The 17633-nt window shown below is 31.7% G+C and overlaps 1 protein-coding gene across 1 annotated transcript; it reads left to right on the top strand.

The window, feature by feature from the left end:
* Positions 1–14214: 14214 nt before the first annotated feature.
* Positions 14215–15152, top strand: LOC115964759 (glutathione S-transferase T3-like). Its single transcript, XM_031084014.1, has 2 exons — positions 14215–14679; positions 14769–15152. The coding sequence occupies exons 1-2, from the start codon at positions 14215–14217 to the stop codon at positions 15150–15152; spliced, it is 849 nt and encodes a 282-aa protein (XP_030939874.1).
* The last annotated feature ends 2481 nt before the right edge of the window (positions 15153–17633 follow it).

Below are 17633 nucleotides of genomic sequence, written 5' to 3'. Positions count from 1 at the left end.
TGTCACAATTATTTTATGTGAAACGAGCGGAACGGTTGATTTCTTATTTTGGGTCCTAGAATTTTTGGTGATTCTTTGAGATGAGTATGGAGACTAGTACTGGGTTGGGTCAATTTGTCATTTAATGTGTGGCGGGTTCTGTTTGCAGCTATGATGAAGTCTTCACTTGGACTGGAAATTGCCGCGTGAGATTGTTTGCGGTCAATGGCACTTTCATTGGGTCGACGAGTCTCGCGTGTGGGGTTTTGCATTGTTTATTAAACGCGGTTGCGTTTGCGTTCTGTATGGGACTAACCTCATATGTATATATATATATATATATATATATATATATATATATATATATATAATATGAGGAAAGATAAAATGTTGACGTTTTTTTTTTTTTTCTTTTTTTTTTTTTTTGGGTGTGTGTGGGAATTTTACAATTTAATATGGTGTCAACTCTTTTTTCTTTTTCTTTTTTTTTTTTGTTGGTGGAGAAGGAAGTAAGTGCTATGGTGAAATGATATTAGTGATCATCGAAAAAAAAATAAATAAACAATTGATGGTGGGTGAGTCATGACTCATGAGTGACGCTAGCTAATACCATTTGGCAAACAATTAGAAGAAGAAGAAAAAATGCATTATTTAAAACTTTTTGAATTTATTTTGGCTGGTCTAATAAAATGAAATGAAATAAGAAAGTTTTCTTTATCTTTTTCCACTTACAGCAAATATCAATCTTGAAATAGTATTTCATATCAAATATCACTAGCTAGCCCTCGTTTGGATAGAATTGAAAAGCACACATCTGCGTCTGCATCTGCATTTTTTTTTTTTTTTTTTTTTGGAGAAGGTCATTTTTGTGGTTTTTATGCTTTTTTAGTGGGTCCTATATACTGTTCATAGAACTTACAAAACTCTTTTTTAGCAAAACTTTCATTAAAAATAGGTCTCACGGTACTATTCAAACATTTAAAAATTATTTTGCTACAGTGTTTTCAGTTTTCAGTTTTCAGTAATAAGCGGTATCCAAACACAAGTATTCAATCCCTTTTCAAAGTGTTACATTTTCCATAGAGAAAATAGGGGGTATTTAGTACTTGCACTTAAAAACTGAAAATTGTTGTTTGAAAATATGTGTGAAAATACGTATGAATGAAAAAATATGTGAAAATACATGTATATTGTTTAAAAACTGAAAACATGTATTTAAGTGGTATACCAAACATGCCTATATGTTTGGGTTGTATTTTTGCATTGATGGGGATTAATTTCCTGTCACCTAGGCACAAGTAGAGAACAAATTGAAATTCGCCAAGTGCTTTGATGACATTTAGGAAGTGGTAGCGTGGTACTTGAGCTTGACCACCATTGACTTGAGTTTGTCACTCCATGAGATTTTGGGTTTTAAATTTTTAGCAAAATACACTATTTTTGTCAGATAGACCACCACCACCACAAATGACAACTACAGTAATAGGCATTATGTTGCAAGTTGCAATAATGATATATATATATATATATATTTTGGTAAATAAAAATGGGAGATTTATGATTATATTACACCCTCGAGTAGGGCGTCAGGCGAACTGAATTTATAGTTACTGTTTTGTGTAGGGTTTTAACCCCACTAAGGATGCCCACCAATGGACTCCTGTGGGCAGCGGGACTTGAACCTAGGAGTGTTGCACGAAGTGCCCGAACCTTATCCACTTAGCCAAGCCCCCGTTGGCACAATAATGATATATACACAATAAATTTAGTAATTATTTTAATAATTTATTGAGGTAGTAGACTATGATTAATACAATATCATTTTTATTAGATCCACTATTAATATTATGTTTACTGTATATCAAACAAAACATGGCACCTTGACGGTTGTGAAAAATATTGTGAAGTTTGTTGCCTTTATAACTTATTGTTGTTGATTATATTACTGCTTCAAGTTCTACAACAGTAATATTATTCTTAAATTCAAGTTACAAATTTCAACTTAAATAATCAAGGGTTATGCTAACGAGTGCTTTTAGGACACTGGTTAAGAATTCAGTTAAAGAAAGTTTTTATGGGAAAAGAAAAAAAAGTAATTAATATTTTGACAGTTTTTTTCATTTCCCATAAAAGTGATGTCAGAACTTTTTTTAATTGGATTCTTAACTAGTGTCCTAAGGGCGCTCGTTAGCATTTCTCAATAATAAAACCCAACCCACAGTATTAATTATTGGATATTGAAATTTTGTTTAAACTAGATTGTAACACATGCTTATATACGGAAATATTCAACAGCAATATTAATGGGGTGATCTTGCCTAGGTAAGTGAAATGGTCACCTTGACTTTCATGTTGAGTATTATGAATGGGTCATTTGGCACCAAAATTAAGAAAATCAAATTAGACATTTGGTGCAAAATTATACTACAATTATAAACTAATTTGGATTTTGATTATGCTTCAACCTTTTATATGTTATATATGATTTATTAATTTAAGAGTTAGTCATATATAAAATATTAAAGTAGAAACTCAATTAAGAATCCAAATTAGGTTCTAAGTGCACTCCAAATTTGTGGCAAATATCCCTCTGATTAAACTATAATTTAATACTAAGTGTCATTCTAATTGAATTATAATTTAATGCCAAATATCTTTAGATTTCTTATCCACTTCAATTTCATGCCAAGTTTCTTTCCAATTATACCCTAATTTTCTGTCAATTATATTCATATATGCAAATTCTTTACTTAGAAATTATAAATAGACTCAATTCAAACTTTACAAAAAAAAAAAAAAAAATTGTTTCTATATAATACTGTGAATGTGTATAAATTGTGGTTATTTTTAATTGCACCTGTGTATTCATTTATTAAATGATGGACAATAATTTATTGTCTCAAATACTAATCCTTGTGAGTTAGCTGGTTTAGTTTTTAGAATTGCTATAAATTAAGTTGGATGACTAACAAGAGCTTTGTAGCTCAAATATTTACCAAAATCTAGCCATCCTTAGAGTCTATTTGGTTGTGGGTGGATAAAACATAGAGAAGGAATGGAAAAGTGAGATAATAGAAGATATTTTAGTTTTTTCTTATGATGTTTATTTGGGTTGGTATAAAAGTGGAGAGATAAACAACTCTTTTGTTTGGTTAAAAATAAAAAAGAGATGATAGAAAATGTAAATTATATAAATTTACTCTAATACCCGTAGTACTAAGAAAAAATAATAATAAATGGGGAAAAACTTATCGTAATATAGGGTGAAAAAAAAAAAAAAAAAAAAAAAAAGCAACGTTGAATAGGAGAGAAATGGTAAATGAGTAATTTCTTGTCTAATGCACTCCCTCTCTCCTATTAGGGAGAAAACCATTTCACCCCAAATGGTGGAATTGGAAAGAAAATTCTTAGAACCCACTATTTTTACTATCTCCTCCCCTCCCCTCCCCTCCTTGAACAAACACACTTTTTCCCCCTACTTTTTCTTCTCTCCTCTCTTCTTCCCACTTTTCTCCCCAAAAATATGAACCCTTAATAATTAGTTTGGTTTAGAATTAGAATCCTAATGCATGTTAAGTCCTAACTTGGGCTAATTAATTTGGGATTAAGGTAGAGTACACAACGAGCTATAACTTGATATATCCAGTGGGCCATTGCACCAAGATGCTTTGCGTCCAAATCTGACTAAGACCACATGATATGTGGCCCACGCATCTTTCACGGCTTTTACGATGTTACCTATAAAAGGCTTTTTTATCTTTTTGATTTTGGTGCTTGCTTGTTCGTATCCTTAAAATATCTCATTGATTTTACTTTTACTTTTCTTTTTCTTTTTTTTTTTAAAATTTATTTATTTATTTATTTTTTTAAGAATGAATGAATAATAAAAACGCACAGAAAGACCATGCATTTGACACAAAATTTTATAAACTTTATACAAAAATACAACTCTATATAAACAATTTTTAAAAATACTGTATGACTTCATAAACGTTTTACACAAATTCAAATCTTTACAAACCATTTAAGAAAATATGCTACAATTTACTTTAGGTCACAACAATTTTAGCTAATATCTTGACTTCAAGTCATAATCTTTATGATTATTTAGCAGCTTGAGCCTTGAATTGGATAGGAGTATAATGAGTGCAGGGCCGACTCAACAACTTTGAGGGCTTAATCGAAAATTTTTAGTGGAGTCTTTTTTATATTTAAATATTAAATTAAATAATATTTTTTGATTTTTATATATTTAAAATTTATTAAAATTAATTTATTACATGGTTCAATAAATCAGTATCACTATAATACAAATGAGTTGATATAATATACATCAAATTATTAATTGGTGTGATAACTTATAATAATTGATAAAGTAAGGGTCCATTTAGGATCCACTTATTTTGCTAAAATTGAAAATTTTTTACTCAAAGTGTTGTAGATAAAGGTAAAAGTTAGCTGAAATAATACAGTGGGATCCATGAATAGTACCAAAAAATGCAATTGAACTCATTAATAGCAGTAAAAATAAGCTGAATAGTAAAATAAGTTGGCAAAAATAATTTTTGCCAAACAGACACTTATTAGTTAATGTATGACCATGTGGCGTGTAGGGGCCAGCTATGAAGTCAAAAGTGTGAACGATGGACTTAGCTTATGGCTTTATGATGTACTGTGGCCTGTGGGCAAACTATGCACTGCAATGTGTACTGTGTAGTCTTGACCTATCAAGCTGTGTGCACTATCACTATTGTAGGTTGTGCATAACATTTTTTTTTTCCTTTTTAATCTTCCTCATTTTATGATACAATGGGGCCTTTTTAATGCATTTTATTGACCAACAAAAGTACTTAAATTTTTTGTAATTAAAATATATAAATAAATATATATTATATATATATATATATATTTACAAGTATGGGCCTTCTTTTATTTTGACGTCTTAGGCAATTGCATCAATTGTATCTATTGTTTAGCCGGCCCTGAATAAGTGCCATATTTAATCATGATTTTAATTTATGATTTTAGTATCAAGAGGATTGTAACTTGATTGGCACTTCTTTCTTGGTATTTTTAACATAGATGTCCAAATACAAATCTCACTTCTCCCAATTATTATATTAAAAAAATAATAATAATAAAAACTCCAAATTTTAGTTGAATAAGTTGAAATTGTCGGTAACCATAGGCTAATCTTAATCAACAGAACACATATTTCAGATTGAAGTTAAGTTTGTCCAAATTAAAAAAGGACTCATCATCGGATCTCACGCCTATAAGTGATTGTCATTGACCTAATCTGCTAGACACAATGTGTGTTCTTGGACTTGTTTGGTTACCAAAATGAGTTTTAGATGAGTGGCGACCATATCAAGGGGGTTACTCATTTGTTGATACAGATAATATTACTTATTTATCATTATTGGAGTAGCTTTGCTATTGATAGACTACTTCACCAGCAAGACCCCAAATAATAATAATAATAATAATAATAATAATAATAATAATAATAATAATAATAAAATTCTGGTTGGTCTCAGAGAAATGAATTGCCCTCTATTATAGACATCAATATGCTTCTTCATGGAGAGTTAAAACACTTTGTGAGCTTCTCTTAACACCAATGCAAGTCCTCTTAAAGGGTTGCATTGTGCCCCTAGTCAAATTTCCTGCATGAGAAGTTATCATCCACTTCTCCAGAAGGAAAAATTGGAAATCAAGTGTATAGATACACCATTGTCAGGGTGTGATCACACCTACAACACTAACATTTCTTTTGAGAGAGAGAGGCATGGGTTGCTATTAGGGCTGTAAACTGACTGAATTGAGCCAAATATTAAAAATTCAAGAACAGTACATTTAATTTTATTTGAAAAAGTGTTAAGTTTAAGTTTATCACCAAATAAAATTACATGTTCAACTTAGTTCATTTTCTATCAAACAAATTCGAGTTTGTTTACAAGTAACTTAATTAACTTATTCTTTTTCCACAGTAAACATTACAAATTTTTTTTACCACTTTACAAATCTATATTAATAATTAATTACTAAATTATAGTTAAAATCATATTTTTTGAGTTAATTAGATAAAATGATTTTTTTCGTTTATGAAACATTAAAAATTAGATTCATCAATATTAATTGCATTTAAAATACTAAATGAACTATATATTTATATTATCAATAAATCACTAATAATAATTTAATATGTTATTAACTTATTTACGAACTTTTAAATTCAATCTCAAGTATATATTTATATATATTTTTATACATATATACATATAAATATATAATACTATATATATATATATATATGCAAATCGAGCTCTATGCTCATAAGTGTATTCACAAACACATTGTTATGGTGTTTGACTCGTTTAATAATCAAGCCTAAACTTGATTTTGAAATCAACTCATTTACTAAATAAACGAATGTAAATAAGGTTTTTTCCAAACTAAGTCTATATGATATTATAAAGAGTTCAATTCATTTACCGTCATAGCTGTCATTTACCAAAAGCACCATCATTGATGGAGGAGGGTTGCCTAAAGATAGGGAGAGATGTGGGGTAGGTGTCAGACAGAATGGGGCACAGGTGGGGGAACAAGAGATGTTAGAGAAACAAAAAATGGTTCTTCCATTCAAAATGAAATCATGACTTCCACCTCTTAAGTTCAATTTTTTCAATTTAAATTGTGAGTTGAAGTCAAGTTTTCAAATGTGACACCTTTCTATTTACCTCAGCCTACCAAGTCAGCATGAAAATCTTAAATTCAAGCCATGATTTCTCCAATGGCTTACTTCAAGCTGTTCACAAAGCAAAAGTAAATAAATTGATAGTCCAATGACAATGATATCATTTGTGGTGTCTTCTATTTGTAACTCGAACCTCATCCTCCTTTCCCCATTATCTACCTATCTCAAATAGAAAAATAACTTCTAAGCTAGACCTCCCCATACATCTTAGTCTATAAGCATAAAAAGAAGATGATGCTTCAATTTCTTCGGGTTATTTTTTTTTAATAATATAAATTATTTCTTGTAGCTAAAGATTAATTGCATGCCTTCCATGGAATGGAAGAGCTTTGATTTTTGAGAAAATGTGGAGACATTAGGCAAACTTTGATAGTTCTTTTGTACTCATAAAGGAAGAGGAGGCTCTCACTCTGTCATTGTAAGAGCCAACTTCTTCGGCTTGCATGGTTAGACTTGATTCAGTCCAAAACTTTTGTTTAAGAACCCCAAAAAGAGGTGGATTGGGATATAACTTATAAAATTATAACTACTGTGCTTTTTTTAAAAAAAAGTTGTAACTACTATAGTAATTTTATCTTTAAAAAAAAAAAAAAACCAAAACAAAATTATTATATATACTATAATTTCATACTACAACTTTTTTATTTTTCTTTTCTGGTTCTGACTGTACAAACACTTATGCAGAAAACAAAGCAATCAACAGAAAAACTGATTGTTTTCTCTGAGGATGAATTCAAACATCAAACCGGATTAACAGAGAGCAAGTCAGACAAGCATGAAATCTTGAGATGTTACTTTAATGCGTTCAGATATCAGTTCAATATCTTATGGCACATAATAAGTGTTTTGTAGAACTTAGGGGTGTCAAATGGGTGGGTTTGGGGTGGGCATAATTAGGTTGGATACAGGGATGTAGCCAGGAATTTGTACATGGGGGGGCCAATTCGAAGGTTGAAATTGACGACAATGAGTATCATCATTGTATGGATAGTCTATATTTTTAGGTTGATATAGACCTTCTTTGAGATAAACTCGTCGGATTTCATCTTGTTTGTTGATAAGGAATTCACATATTTGTTTACGTGATCTGGATCATGATCTATTTCTTCAGATTGAATTCTTGAACATTTGAAGGGGTGTTCATCAGTCATTGAAATATCAACACAACATCTTTTTTTTAAAGAATGCATCAATTGTTTTTTGTTTGCTCATAATTCTTTTAGCTTTAAGAATATGACTGAAAAATTAACCTGAAAAGAACTTTAAAAAATAAAATTTTAATTAGAAATTTCCACTATAATTTAAACAGTCAACCCATTTTTAATACGACTTTAATTAATAATAACCCCTCAAACAAAAACAAAAATTAAACACACAAATATTGGTACACAACATAAACCAAACAATTTAACAACACCTACAACCACATCCACAGCAACATGATATCTAACTAATCAAAAATAGGTAATAAATCAAAACAATTTTACCTTAGAAACTTTGTCTTCACAAAGTGCAAAGATGGGTCACCCATGTGGCAATGCTTACTACCTTTGCCTCCAAAAGATCTTCCCTTCAAGACTCATCACAAACAATCTCCCCATGCCTTCAATCATGTATTTCTCTAAAAATCTATGAAAATATAAAGAGCATGTGAATATTTAGATGTAGATAGTTGAGCGAGAAAAAAAAAAAAAAGACACTAAAAAGAGATGAATCATGAATGTCTAATGCTTAAGAAAGAGAAGAAAACTCACCAGGCAGTCACCAAGTTCCAAAACTAAAGCTGAATCAATTGATGAAGAAAGAAAAAATTGTTCAGAATTTTTTTTTGGACTGTGAGGACAGAGGACTAGAGTTTTGAGGGCTAGTAGGCAACGGTACCAGTGCTGAAAGTGTATCAAAGAAGACAAAACAACCAAGTTCTAAAACTAAAGCTGAATTAGCGAATGAAGAAAGAAAAAATTGGTCAAAATTTTTTTTTTCTTTTTTGGACTGTGAGGAAAGAGGACTGGAGTTTTAGGGGTTGGTATTAGGCAGCGGTACCAGTGCTGAAAGTGTATCAAAGAAGCCAAAACAAAAGAATAAGAAGTAAAAAGGGATAATGGATTTCGTGGGTCAGGGTAGGGTTTTTTTAGAGGGAGAGAAAGTGTAATTTTGTAGTTATTTGGACTTAGAGTATTTAAATGAAGGTGCCAGCAGCTTTTTGTTTTATTTGGAGTACCTAAAACTAAAGCTAGGGCTGGGCTTTCTCAAAAAAAAAAAAAAAAAAACTGGGGCTGGGCTGGGAGAATAATTGAGAAATGGGTAGGGGGGCCGGTTGTCCAATGTTGGGGTGCCCATTTATTTTTTCTTCATAGTCTAATGGAATTTTTTTTTTTTTTTTTTGCAGGGGCCACAGCCCCCCCCCCCCAAGCCACTATGTGGCTCCGCCCCTAGTTGGATATATAAAACTCATTTACCCATTAAAACCCATTTAACTAATTGCTCTAACCCAAATCCAACTCAACCCAATTATTATGGGTAAACCCCAAGTCACCCAATTACCAAATTATTAAAATTACCAAAATCCCATTAAAGTGAAAACCCCAATTACCCAATTATCAAAATTACCAAAATGCCATTAAAGTGAAAATCCCAACACTTTCTTGGATTCTTTTACCACTCCCTCTAGTCTCCACTCTACTTTCTTGGGAAAAAGAAAAAAACAAAGAAAAACTTTTCTTGGATCTAAAATTTCTTTTTCTTCCTTAGCAAAATCAAAAGATTAAGATTCTTTTTTTCTTCTTCAGCAAAATCAATAGCTGAATTTAGCTAAGAACCCAAATATGATTCATGGGTTTGTCCCTAAATGAATAAAAACTGTAATTTTCCTTCGTTTTCTCAGCAACCAAACACAGCCTAAGACCTCTAATTATTAACCCAAATAATAATAATAATAATAATAATAATAATAATCAAAGCCAGAAATTCCAATCTTAAAGCCAACCCACAACCACAAAAATAAAACGCACAACAACCCAAGCCAAGAAAATCAACCCACAACCACAAAGGAAAAACTTAGGCAAGATTAGCGAACGAAAGAAAAAAACTCAGGCGAGATTGGTGAGGAGTGGAGGAAGAAAGAAAAAAAAATGAAAAGGAGAAGAGAGATCGGTGCTGGGCAGGCGAGATTGGCACTGGGTAGGCGAGATCGGCGAGGTGGGCACTCGACTCCATAGCCTTCGACCCCATTCTCTCCCCCTTCCTCTCCCCATCCTTCTCCACCACTTCATTCTCCTCCACCGCCCTCTCCTCCATAGCGTCGTGGTGGTTTTGAATGGAGAAGGCGGATATGGTTCCTAAGAAGCAAGACTCAATGGTCTCAATGCTGTGTTTGTTATGCCTCATTGTTCTCTGTGAGAGCTAGAGAGAGAAAGAGAGACAGCAAGTGAGAGAGAGAAGTGTTTGGAGGCAGAGAAAATGAGGGAAAATTAAACGTTTGAGGGCTTTTTTTTTTTCTTTTTTTTTATAATGTTATGGGAAGGGCTGGATTGAATTTGGGTATATTTTTTTGGGTTAAATGGGTCTTAATAGGTTTTTAGTTAAAATCCAATAATCACTGGGCTTAATTGGGTTGAAACCCATTTAACCCAACTAATAATTGGGTGGGTTTGAGTTCAATTACAGTGAGTGGGTTTGGGTGGATAAATGGATTTGGACTTACTTTACCATCCCTAGTAGAACTATAATAATGGTTTTCTTATCATAGTCTATTATGATATGATTAGCTATGAGAGACTTTAGGAAAAACTAGCCGTAGATCCACACGATGCATGAGAATATAAATATTATGTAATGAAGTGTAATATATAAAAAGTAACCATTACTTCAAGTATTGTCTATTTTTTTTATTAAAAAAAAAAGGTTTTTAAAAGTTTTTTTTTTTTTTAATCTTTTTATCTCTACAAATATATCATTTTATTATTATTATTTTTTTTTTTTATGTTTGATTAAGATTTTTTAAGGTGAACCATATTCTTCTAACTTCTATTGTAGTGTATTATATTTGCTTAATATACAACTAAACATTATAAGTTTCAAATTTATTATTCAAATTTCTCATCTATTAAGGAATAAAGAAATTATCATAATCATCAAAACTCATTACAAAATTACAATGTTATTTTAACCAAAATTAAAATGAAACTAAAGGAATAAATAATAGGCTTTATAATAATTTATTGCTCAAACAATTGGTAGGCATATTCAAATTCATGTTTCCAAAAAAACTAAGTATTAACCCAAACAAAAATTCAACCAAAGCTATAAGAGGGAAAGAGAAAACTTTTTGATGGGATATTAAAAAAAAAAAAAAAAAAAAAAAAACCACAATACCAAAACACATATTAAAAAAAACCATCAACCTTAATTAGATTTATAAAAAATAATAAAAATTCACCAAAAGAAAGTAAAGAGAGAGAGAGAGAGAGTATTCACAGTTTTGTGTGGGAAAAATATTGATTGAATGGGAAAATGATATCAAATTTACAAAATAAAATGGGTAGAAAAAGAGTCAAAATATAAAAAAGAGAAATGAAATATAACAGTAAAGTAGTGGGAAGATAAATAGACAAAAGGAAATGGAAAGTTTGGAAGAAGTGTAACAGTAGGTTTATGAACTAACAGGGAGAAGAACTTTTAGTAATACATAGATTTACTTCTCTAATTGATAGAGCATACTTCTCTAATTGTTAGTGTTCTACCAATGATGACAAGGTTGAAATTGGGTGTATGATCCCTTGTAACAACTATAGTACATGGACGGAGCCATGGTTGGACTTGCCCCCCCCCAAAATTTTTTTTAAAATATTATTATATATATGGGTACTAATTTTAGCAATTTTTATTTAAAGAAAATTACACTTTTGATCCCTTAAAAATATTATTGATTCTTTTAAAAGTATTGTTATAATCACAAATTTTTCTATAACATTTTAACAAACGGTTAAGGTAGCAAATTCTTATTAGTTCGCATTTGGGCTCACCACTTACATTATCAGCAATTTGTAAAAAAGTTTATAGTTCAAACATTTTCCACATTTTAAAGACCAATAAAAAATGTTTATAATTCTAAAATCTAAAAAAGAAATATACAAGCCCAAAAAAATTAGTACAACAACAAAAATTATCAACAGTAAACTAAAAAAAAAAAAAATTTAAGTCTAGTCAACCAATTTTATTTAAAACAAACAATTTGACCTGAGCAACTAAGTAGCAACAAAGTTGAAAACCAAAGTCACTGCACACAACCAACAGTAAAACCGCCCCCTTTTACTCTAAGTTCTGGCTCCGTCCCTACTACAATAGCTCCAATTTTTCTAAACTGCATCAATATTAACCTCCACTCAATCGGATGGAGGCTACTTGATGTAGACACAAAATATAGGCCTTTAATTATACATACTTAGAGCATTCACATCAGCTCTTGGATAATTGTGTATAAATGTGTAAAATACACATTTTGACTATTTTTACACATTTTGAAACAAAAAACACACTACATCAATCTTTGTAAAATCGTGTAAACCCGTGTATAATTTTCAACGAGCTATAGTACCCGTGTAAATTTACACGGGCACTGTAGCCCATTTATAACTTAAAATAATATTATATGTACAGTAAACAAAACCTCATTTTCGCTCTTTTTTTTCTCTCTCATCTCATTGAGCACACCAACGCCTCTCTCACTCTCAGCTTCCCTCTCCCTCTTGAGTTCTTCCTCTCATATTCTTTTGCTCATTCTCATCACCGAATTCTTTTGCTCATTCTCATCACCACGGGAAATAAAATGTGATCGGTTTAGGAGTTTTGCAGTTCCGATGAGGAGGGTGGATCATTGGGTTGATGAAATCTTCTCTATTGATAGACGTTGGGGTTGATTTCTCTAAAAAAGGTATGGGTTTTTCTCATTGAGATTTTAGAGTTTTTTGGTTTCAATCAAGATTCTTGGGAGTTTCTCTAAACTAATTTTTTTTGGGGTTTCTTGTTTCAAATTTTTTCTGGTTTGGGGTTTTTTTTTTATGGATTCTTCGGAGCACACTCGAAGTTATTTTTGAGAGCTGGTGTGCTGTTTTAGTACCTCCATGGGATAGTTCTACATAAACAAGTTTTAATTTATGAACTTTGTTCTTGATAGGTCAAAAAAGTTTCAATCTATGTTTTAATTTATGAACTTTGCTCTGTTTGATGTTCATAGTTACAGAGTTCTAGCTGATTTACTGTGTGGATATTTGGTTGTTAGCTTCATTGCCGTGATTACCTTGTATTTGGTTAGTTAGCTGCTAAGATTTTGTGCCTAGTCAGTGTGTATGTATAATTGGATTGGTTGTGTAGTTTAGCTGGTTTTGTCAAGTTGTTGTTTGGGGTAGCTTGCCCTGTATTGTAGCCTTTGGCTATTGTGGCTGGTTTTGTTGCTTAGCAAAATTCACTAGATTATCGGGCGGGTGTATTGGGTCTTGTTTGGGCAGCGTAAACTAGTCATTATCCATTTCCACTAACATTTCTTAGATTAGAAATCTTCAACATACAGCCTAAACTACTCATTTTCCCCAACCAAAAAGAAAGCCATATAAATGTTGTGGAACAGGACAAAGAAGACTAACCCTTAATAGAATCAGTATTAGCACTAAGTAGTTGCAGCTAGAAGCACTCACCAACACAGAGATGGTGATTAGGAGCTCCCTACAACGTCCAATCTTCAACTTCTGCCTCTCACTGCGTATGTCTCTGCCTGTGGAGCAATTTTAATCTAGGACTAATCTTTAATTTTTTATTTTTATTCTAGGACTAATCTTATAGGTTGCAAACAGTATAGCTAACTGCTTGTCTTTCTGTCTCTCTTTTGAAAGCCAAATTTGATGAAATCAATCTTTTTTTAGTTCATGTCTCTGCCTGTGGAGCAATTTTAATCTAGGACTAATCTTTAATTTTTTATTTTTATTCTAGGACTAATCTTATAGGTTGCAAACAGTATAGCTAACTGCTTGTCTTTCTGTCTCTCTTTTGAAAGCCAAATTTGATGAAATCAGTCTTTTTTTAGTTCTTCATTTGAGAATAATTTGTGGGAAATCAGTTTAAATTTTGGTTTATTTTTGAATTCTGTTGAATACTTATTATTTCTAAGGTTGAATTTCATGTGGGTTTTATCTTGTGTTTGAGGTTTGAGGTTGAATACTTATTATTTCTATGGTTGAATTCCATGCTCTCAATTCTATTGCTTTGAGGTTTGATTTTCTTGTGTTTGTACATGAATTGGTCAATGAATTACACCATAAGGGTGCTTGGTTATGAATTAGACCATAAGGGTGTTTCATCTATGCTTGGTTGTGATTGCTTGGTTGTGGTTGAATTCCATGCTCTCAATGCCTTTTCTTTTTTGTTTTCAATTTTGTTGCTTATTAGTGCTGCTTCTGAATTACTTTAGTGTTTGTTAGGTGATGGACTCACAAAATCAAAATCCCTTCTTCCTCGACATTTTACAAGACAATGAACAAGGTTTTGAGCCTTTTGACAGTAGTAATTTGATGTCCACTCCGCATTTAGATGTCAATGTCCATCAATCTCCACCCCAAGTTGAAATGGGACAATCTATACCCCCTATTGCAAAAAAATCAACTACTAAAAGAGGTCAACGGGGAATCAACTTCATCATAGATGAAGACATTAAGCTAGTGTCGGCGTGGCTCAATGTTAACTTAGATGCTGTGACATCCACAGACCAAAAACACACAACATTTTGGGAGAGAATTTGGTCTACCTTCCACAATGACAAGAAATTTAACCGCACTAAGGATTCTTTAAATAGTCGGTGGTCAACAATTCAAAGGGAGACCAACAAGTTCTGTGGATGCTTGGCCCAAATTAAGAACCGGAATGAAAGCGGTAAAACTGAGCATGATAAGGTATTTCAACTAAACATTTAATATGTATTGTACATCAAAACACTTTTAGTTTTATGATTCTTATTATTTTCAATTTTTTACTTTTGTAGATTGAAGATGCAAAAACTATGTATCAAATTAATTGCAAAAATGCATTTCAATTGGAGCATTGTTGGAGAATTTTGAGGAATGAAGCTAAGTGGTTGATTCTAAGAGATAATTTAAAGGCCCGCACAAGACAACCAGCCACACAACCAGCCATACAATCCTTTGCAAGCTCAATAAATGTAGATGAAGATAATGAAGAGATGAACTCCGGCGAAACCTTGGAGAGACCTATAGGCAAGAAGGCCGAAAAGGAGAAATTAAAGAAAAGAAAGAATTGTGATGACGTGATCCCAACACTTTCCTCCCAATTGGACGAAATCAATGAAGAAAAGAGAAGAATGCATGAGGAGAAAAAGGAAAGTATGCACATTGCATTAGAAGAATGAAGAGAGGCAATGCGCATTGTATCCGAAGAACGAAGAGAGTTGATTCGTATCAAGGAAGAGAAGAATGAAGTAGAAAAGAGGAAAATGGAAGATGAACTTATAATGAAAGATACAAGAACTATGGATCCTGAGCAAAAAGAATACATTCGTCTACGTCGTTTGGAAATCTTGGAGAGGTTAAGGTCTAAATATGCATCATAATGGAATATTATTATTGACAATATCTAATCAAGTAATTTTTTGTATAGTGCAAAGATACTAGTACATAGTTGACATAGATGATTTGATGTTAGACATCTCTTTTGTAGTATTTACTTGTGCAAGGAACATGATTATTCAATCTCTAATCATGTTAGATATATTTTTGTAGTCTTTACTTGTGCAAGGAAATAGATGCAATGTTGTAAATTTTGTATTATGCACGAAGAATAGCACTTGATTATTCAATTTAATTTGTGATTCTGTTCTTGTCATTCTATTTTGGGTGAAGCAATGTCTCTGTTGAAGGTGGTTGTACTTGCTGATTTTATTGGTTGTAAATGTTATTTGAATGTAAATATGCTATTTTATTGGTTGCTGATTTTATTAGTTGTATATGCTATTTTTCTGCACTTTCTCAACAGGTGGCTATACTTGCATTGTGTCATTTTTCTGCATAATGTTATTTTTCTGCATAGTGTCATTTTTCTGCATAATGTTATTGTTTTGCATAGTGTTATTGTTCTGCAGTTTTATTTTTCTGCATACTGTTATTTTTCTGCATAGTGTTATTGTTCTGCAATATTATTTTTTTGCATACTGTTATTTTTCTGCATAGTATCATTTTTCTGCATAATTATTTTTCTGCATAGTGTTATTTTTCTGCATATTGTTATTGTTCTGCAGAGTGTCATTTTTCTGCATAGTGTCATTGTTTTGCATAGTGTCATTGTTCTACATAGTGTTATTGTTCTACATAGTATCATTTTTCTGCATAATGTTATTTTTCTGCATAATTATTTTTCTGCATAGTGTTATTGTTCTGCATAATGTTATTTTTCTGCAGTGTCATTTATCTGTATAGTGTCATCGTTTTGCATAGTGTTATTGTTCTGCAATGTTATTTTTCTGCATATTGGTATTTTTCTGCATACTGTTATTTTTCTGCATAGTATCATTTTTCTGCATAATGTTATTTTTCTGCATAATTATTTTTCTGCATAGTGTGATTTTTCTGCATAGTGTCATTTTTCTGCATAATTATTTTTCTGCAGTGTTATTGTTCTGCAGTGTTATTTTTCTGCATATTGTTATTTTTCTGCATAGTATCATTTTTCTGCATAATGTTATTTTTCTGCATAATTATTTTTCTGCATAGTGTTATTTTTCTGCATAGTGTTATTTTTCTGCATAGTGTCATTTTTCTGCAGTGTCATTTTTCTGCATAATGTTATTTTTCTACATATTGTTATTTTTTTGCATAATTATTTTTCTGCATAATGTTATTTTTCTGAATTCTGCAGACATGATTTTCTGCATAGTTCTGCATTACTTTTCTGCTGTTAGCAGGGGGTTAAATACCCCTATTTGAGATAAAGAAAGAAAAATTATTGTGATGCATGGTTCTACATTATTGTTCTGCTGTGTTTTAAATTATTGAATAACTATAAATTATGAATGGACTTTTACCAAATGAATTATTAGGTATAGAATGTCAATGTATAGTAGAAAAGGTGTTTGCTTTAGGCTACCTATACTGATTTACTAAGCAAATAAGCTTTGTTGAATAGCTACAGTTGTGTTAAAAATGACCAATGATCAGGATAGTATCTAGTGCAAGTTTACAACTAAACTTGAGTTGACAAACGTGACCTAAGGGTTTGTCAACTTATATACGGCTTTTTGTTGTCTCAATTTTTTGGAAACTTAGTAATATTAAACTTAGAAAATTTCAAATTCCAACGAAGGTTCACATTTAATAAAAGTAGTAATGCTTAGAAATTTAGAATTACAAATTCCTACGACTGGCCTTGTAGTTGCCATAGATGCTCAACGAGATCTGCTTGAAGTTGAGAATGAATTCCTCTATCTCTAATGGAATTATGACATTCAATGAATTGCATAAGGTTACAAGTGGGATTATGTGACACCGGTTCGGGTCCATTATCGTTAATTTGATCATAATCAAAGTCATTTGCTCCAAGTTAAGTATGTCGCTCATCTTCAACGATCATATTATGCAATATTATACATGCCATCATAATGTCCTTAAGCGTTTCAAGATGGAAAAAACGTGCAGGCCCATGCACAATTGCAAATCGCGTTTAAAGTACTCCAAATGCACGTTCGACATCCTTCCTGACCGCCTCTTGTGCGGAAGCAAAATGTTGTCTTTTACGGTCTTGTGGTGTTGGAATTGTTTTGACAAATGTTGCCCATGATGGATATATACCATCTGCAAGCTAGTACCCCATTGAATAGTTATTACCATTTATCGAGTAA

This window comes from Quercus lobata, chromosome 10 (assembly GCF_001633185.2).
Source record: "Quercus lobata isolate SW786 chromosome 10, ValleyOak3.0 Primary Assembly, whole genome shotgun sequence".
NCBI lineage: Eukaryota > Viridiplantae > Streptophyta > Magnoliopsida > Fagales > Fagaceae > Quercus > Quercus lobata.
Note: the sequence above shows the minus strand (reverse complement) of the source record. Positions and strands in the feature narration are given on the sequence as shown.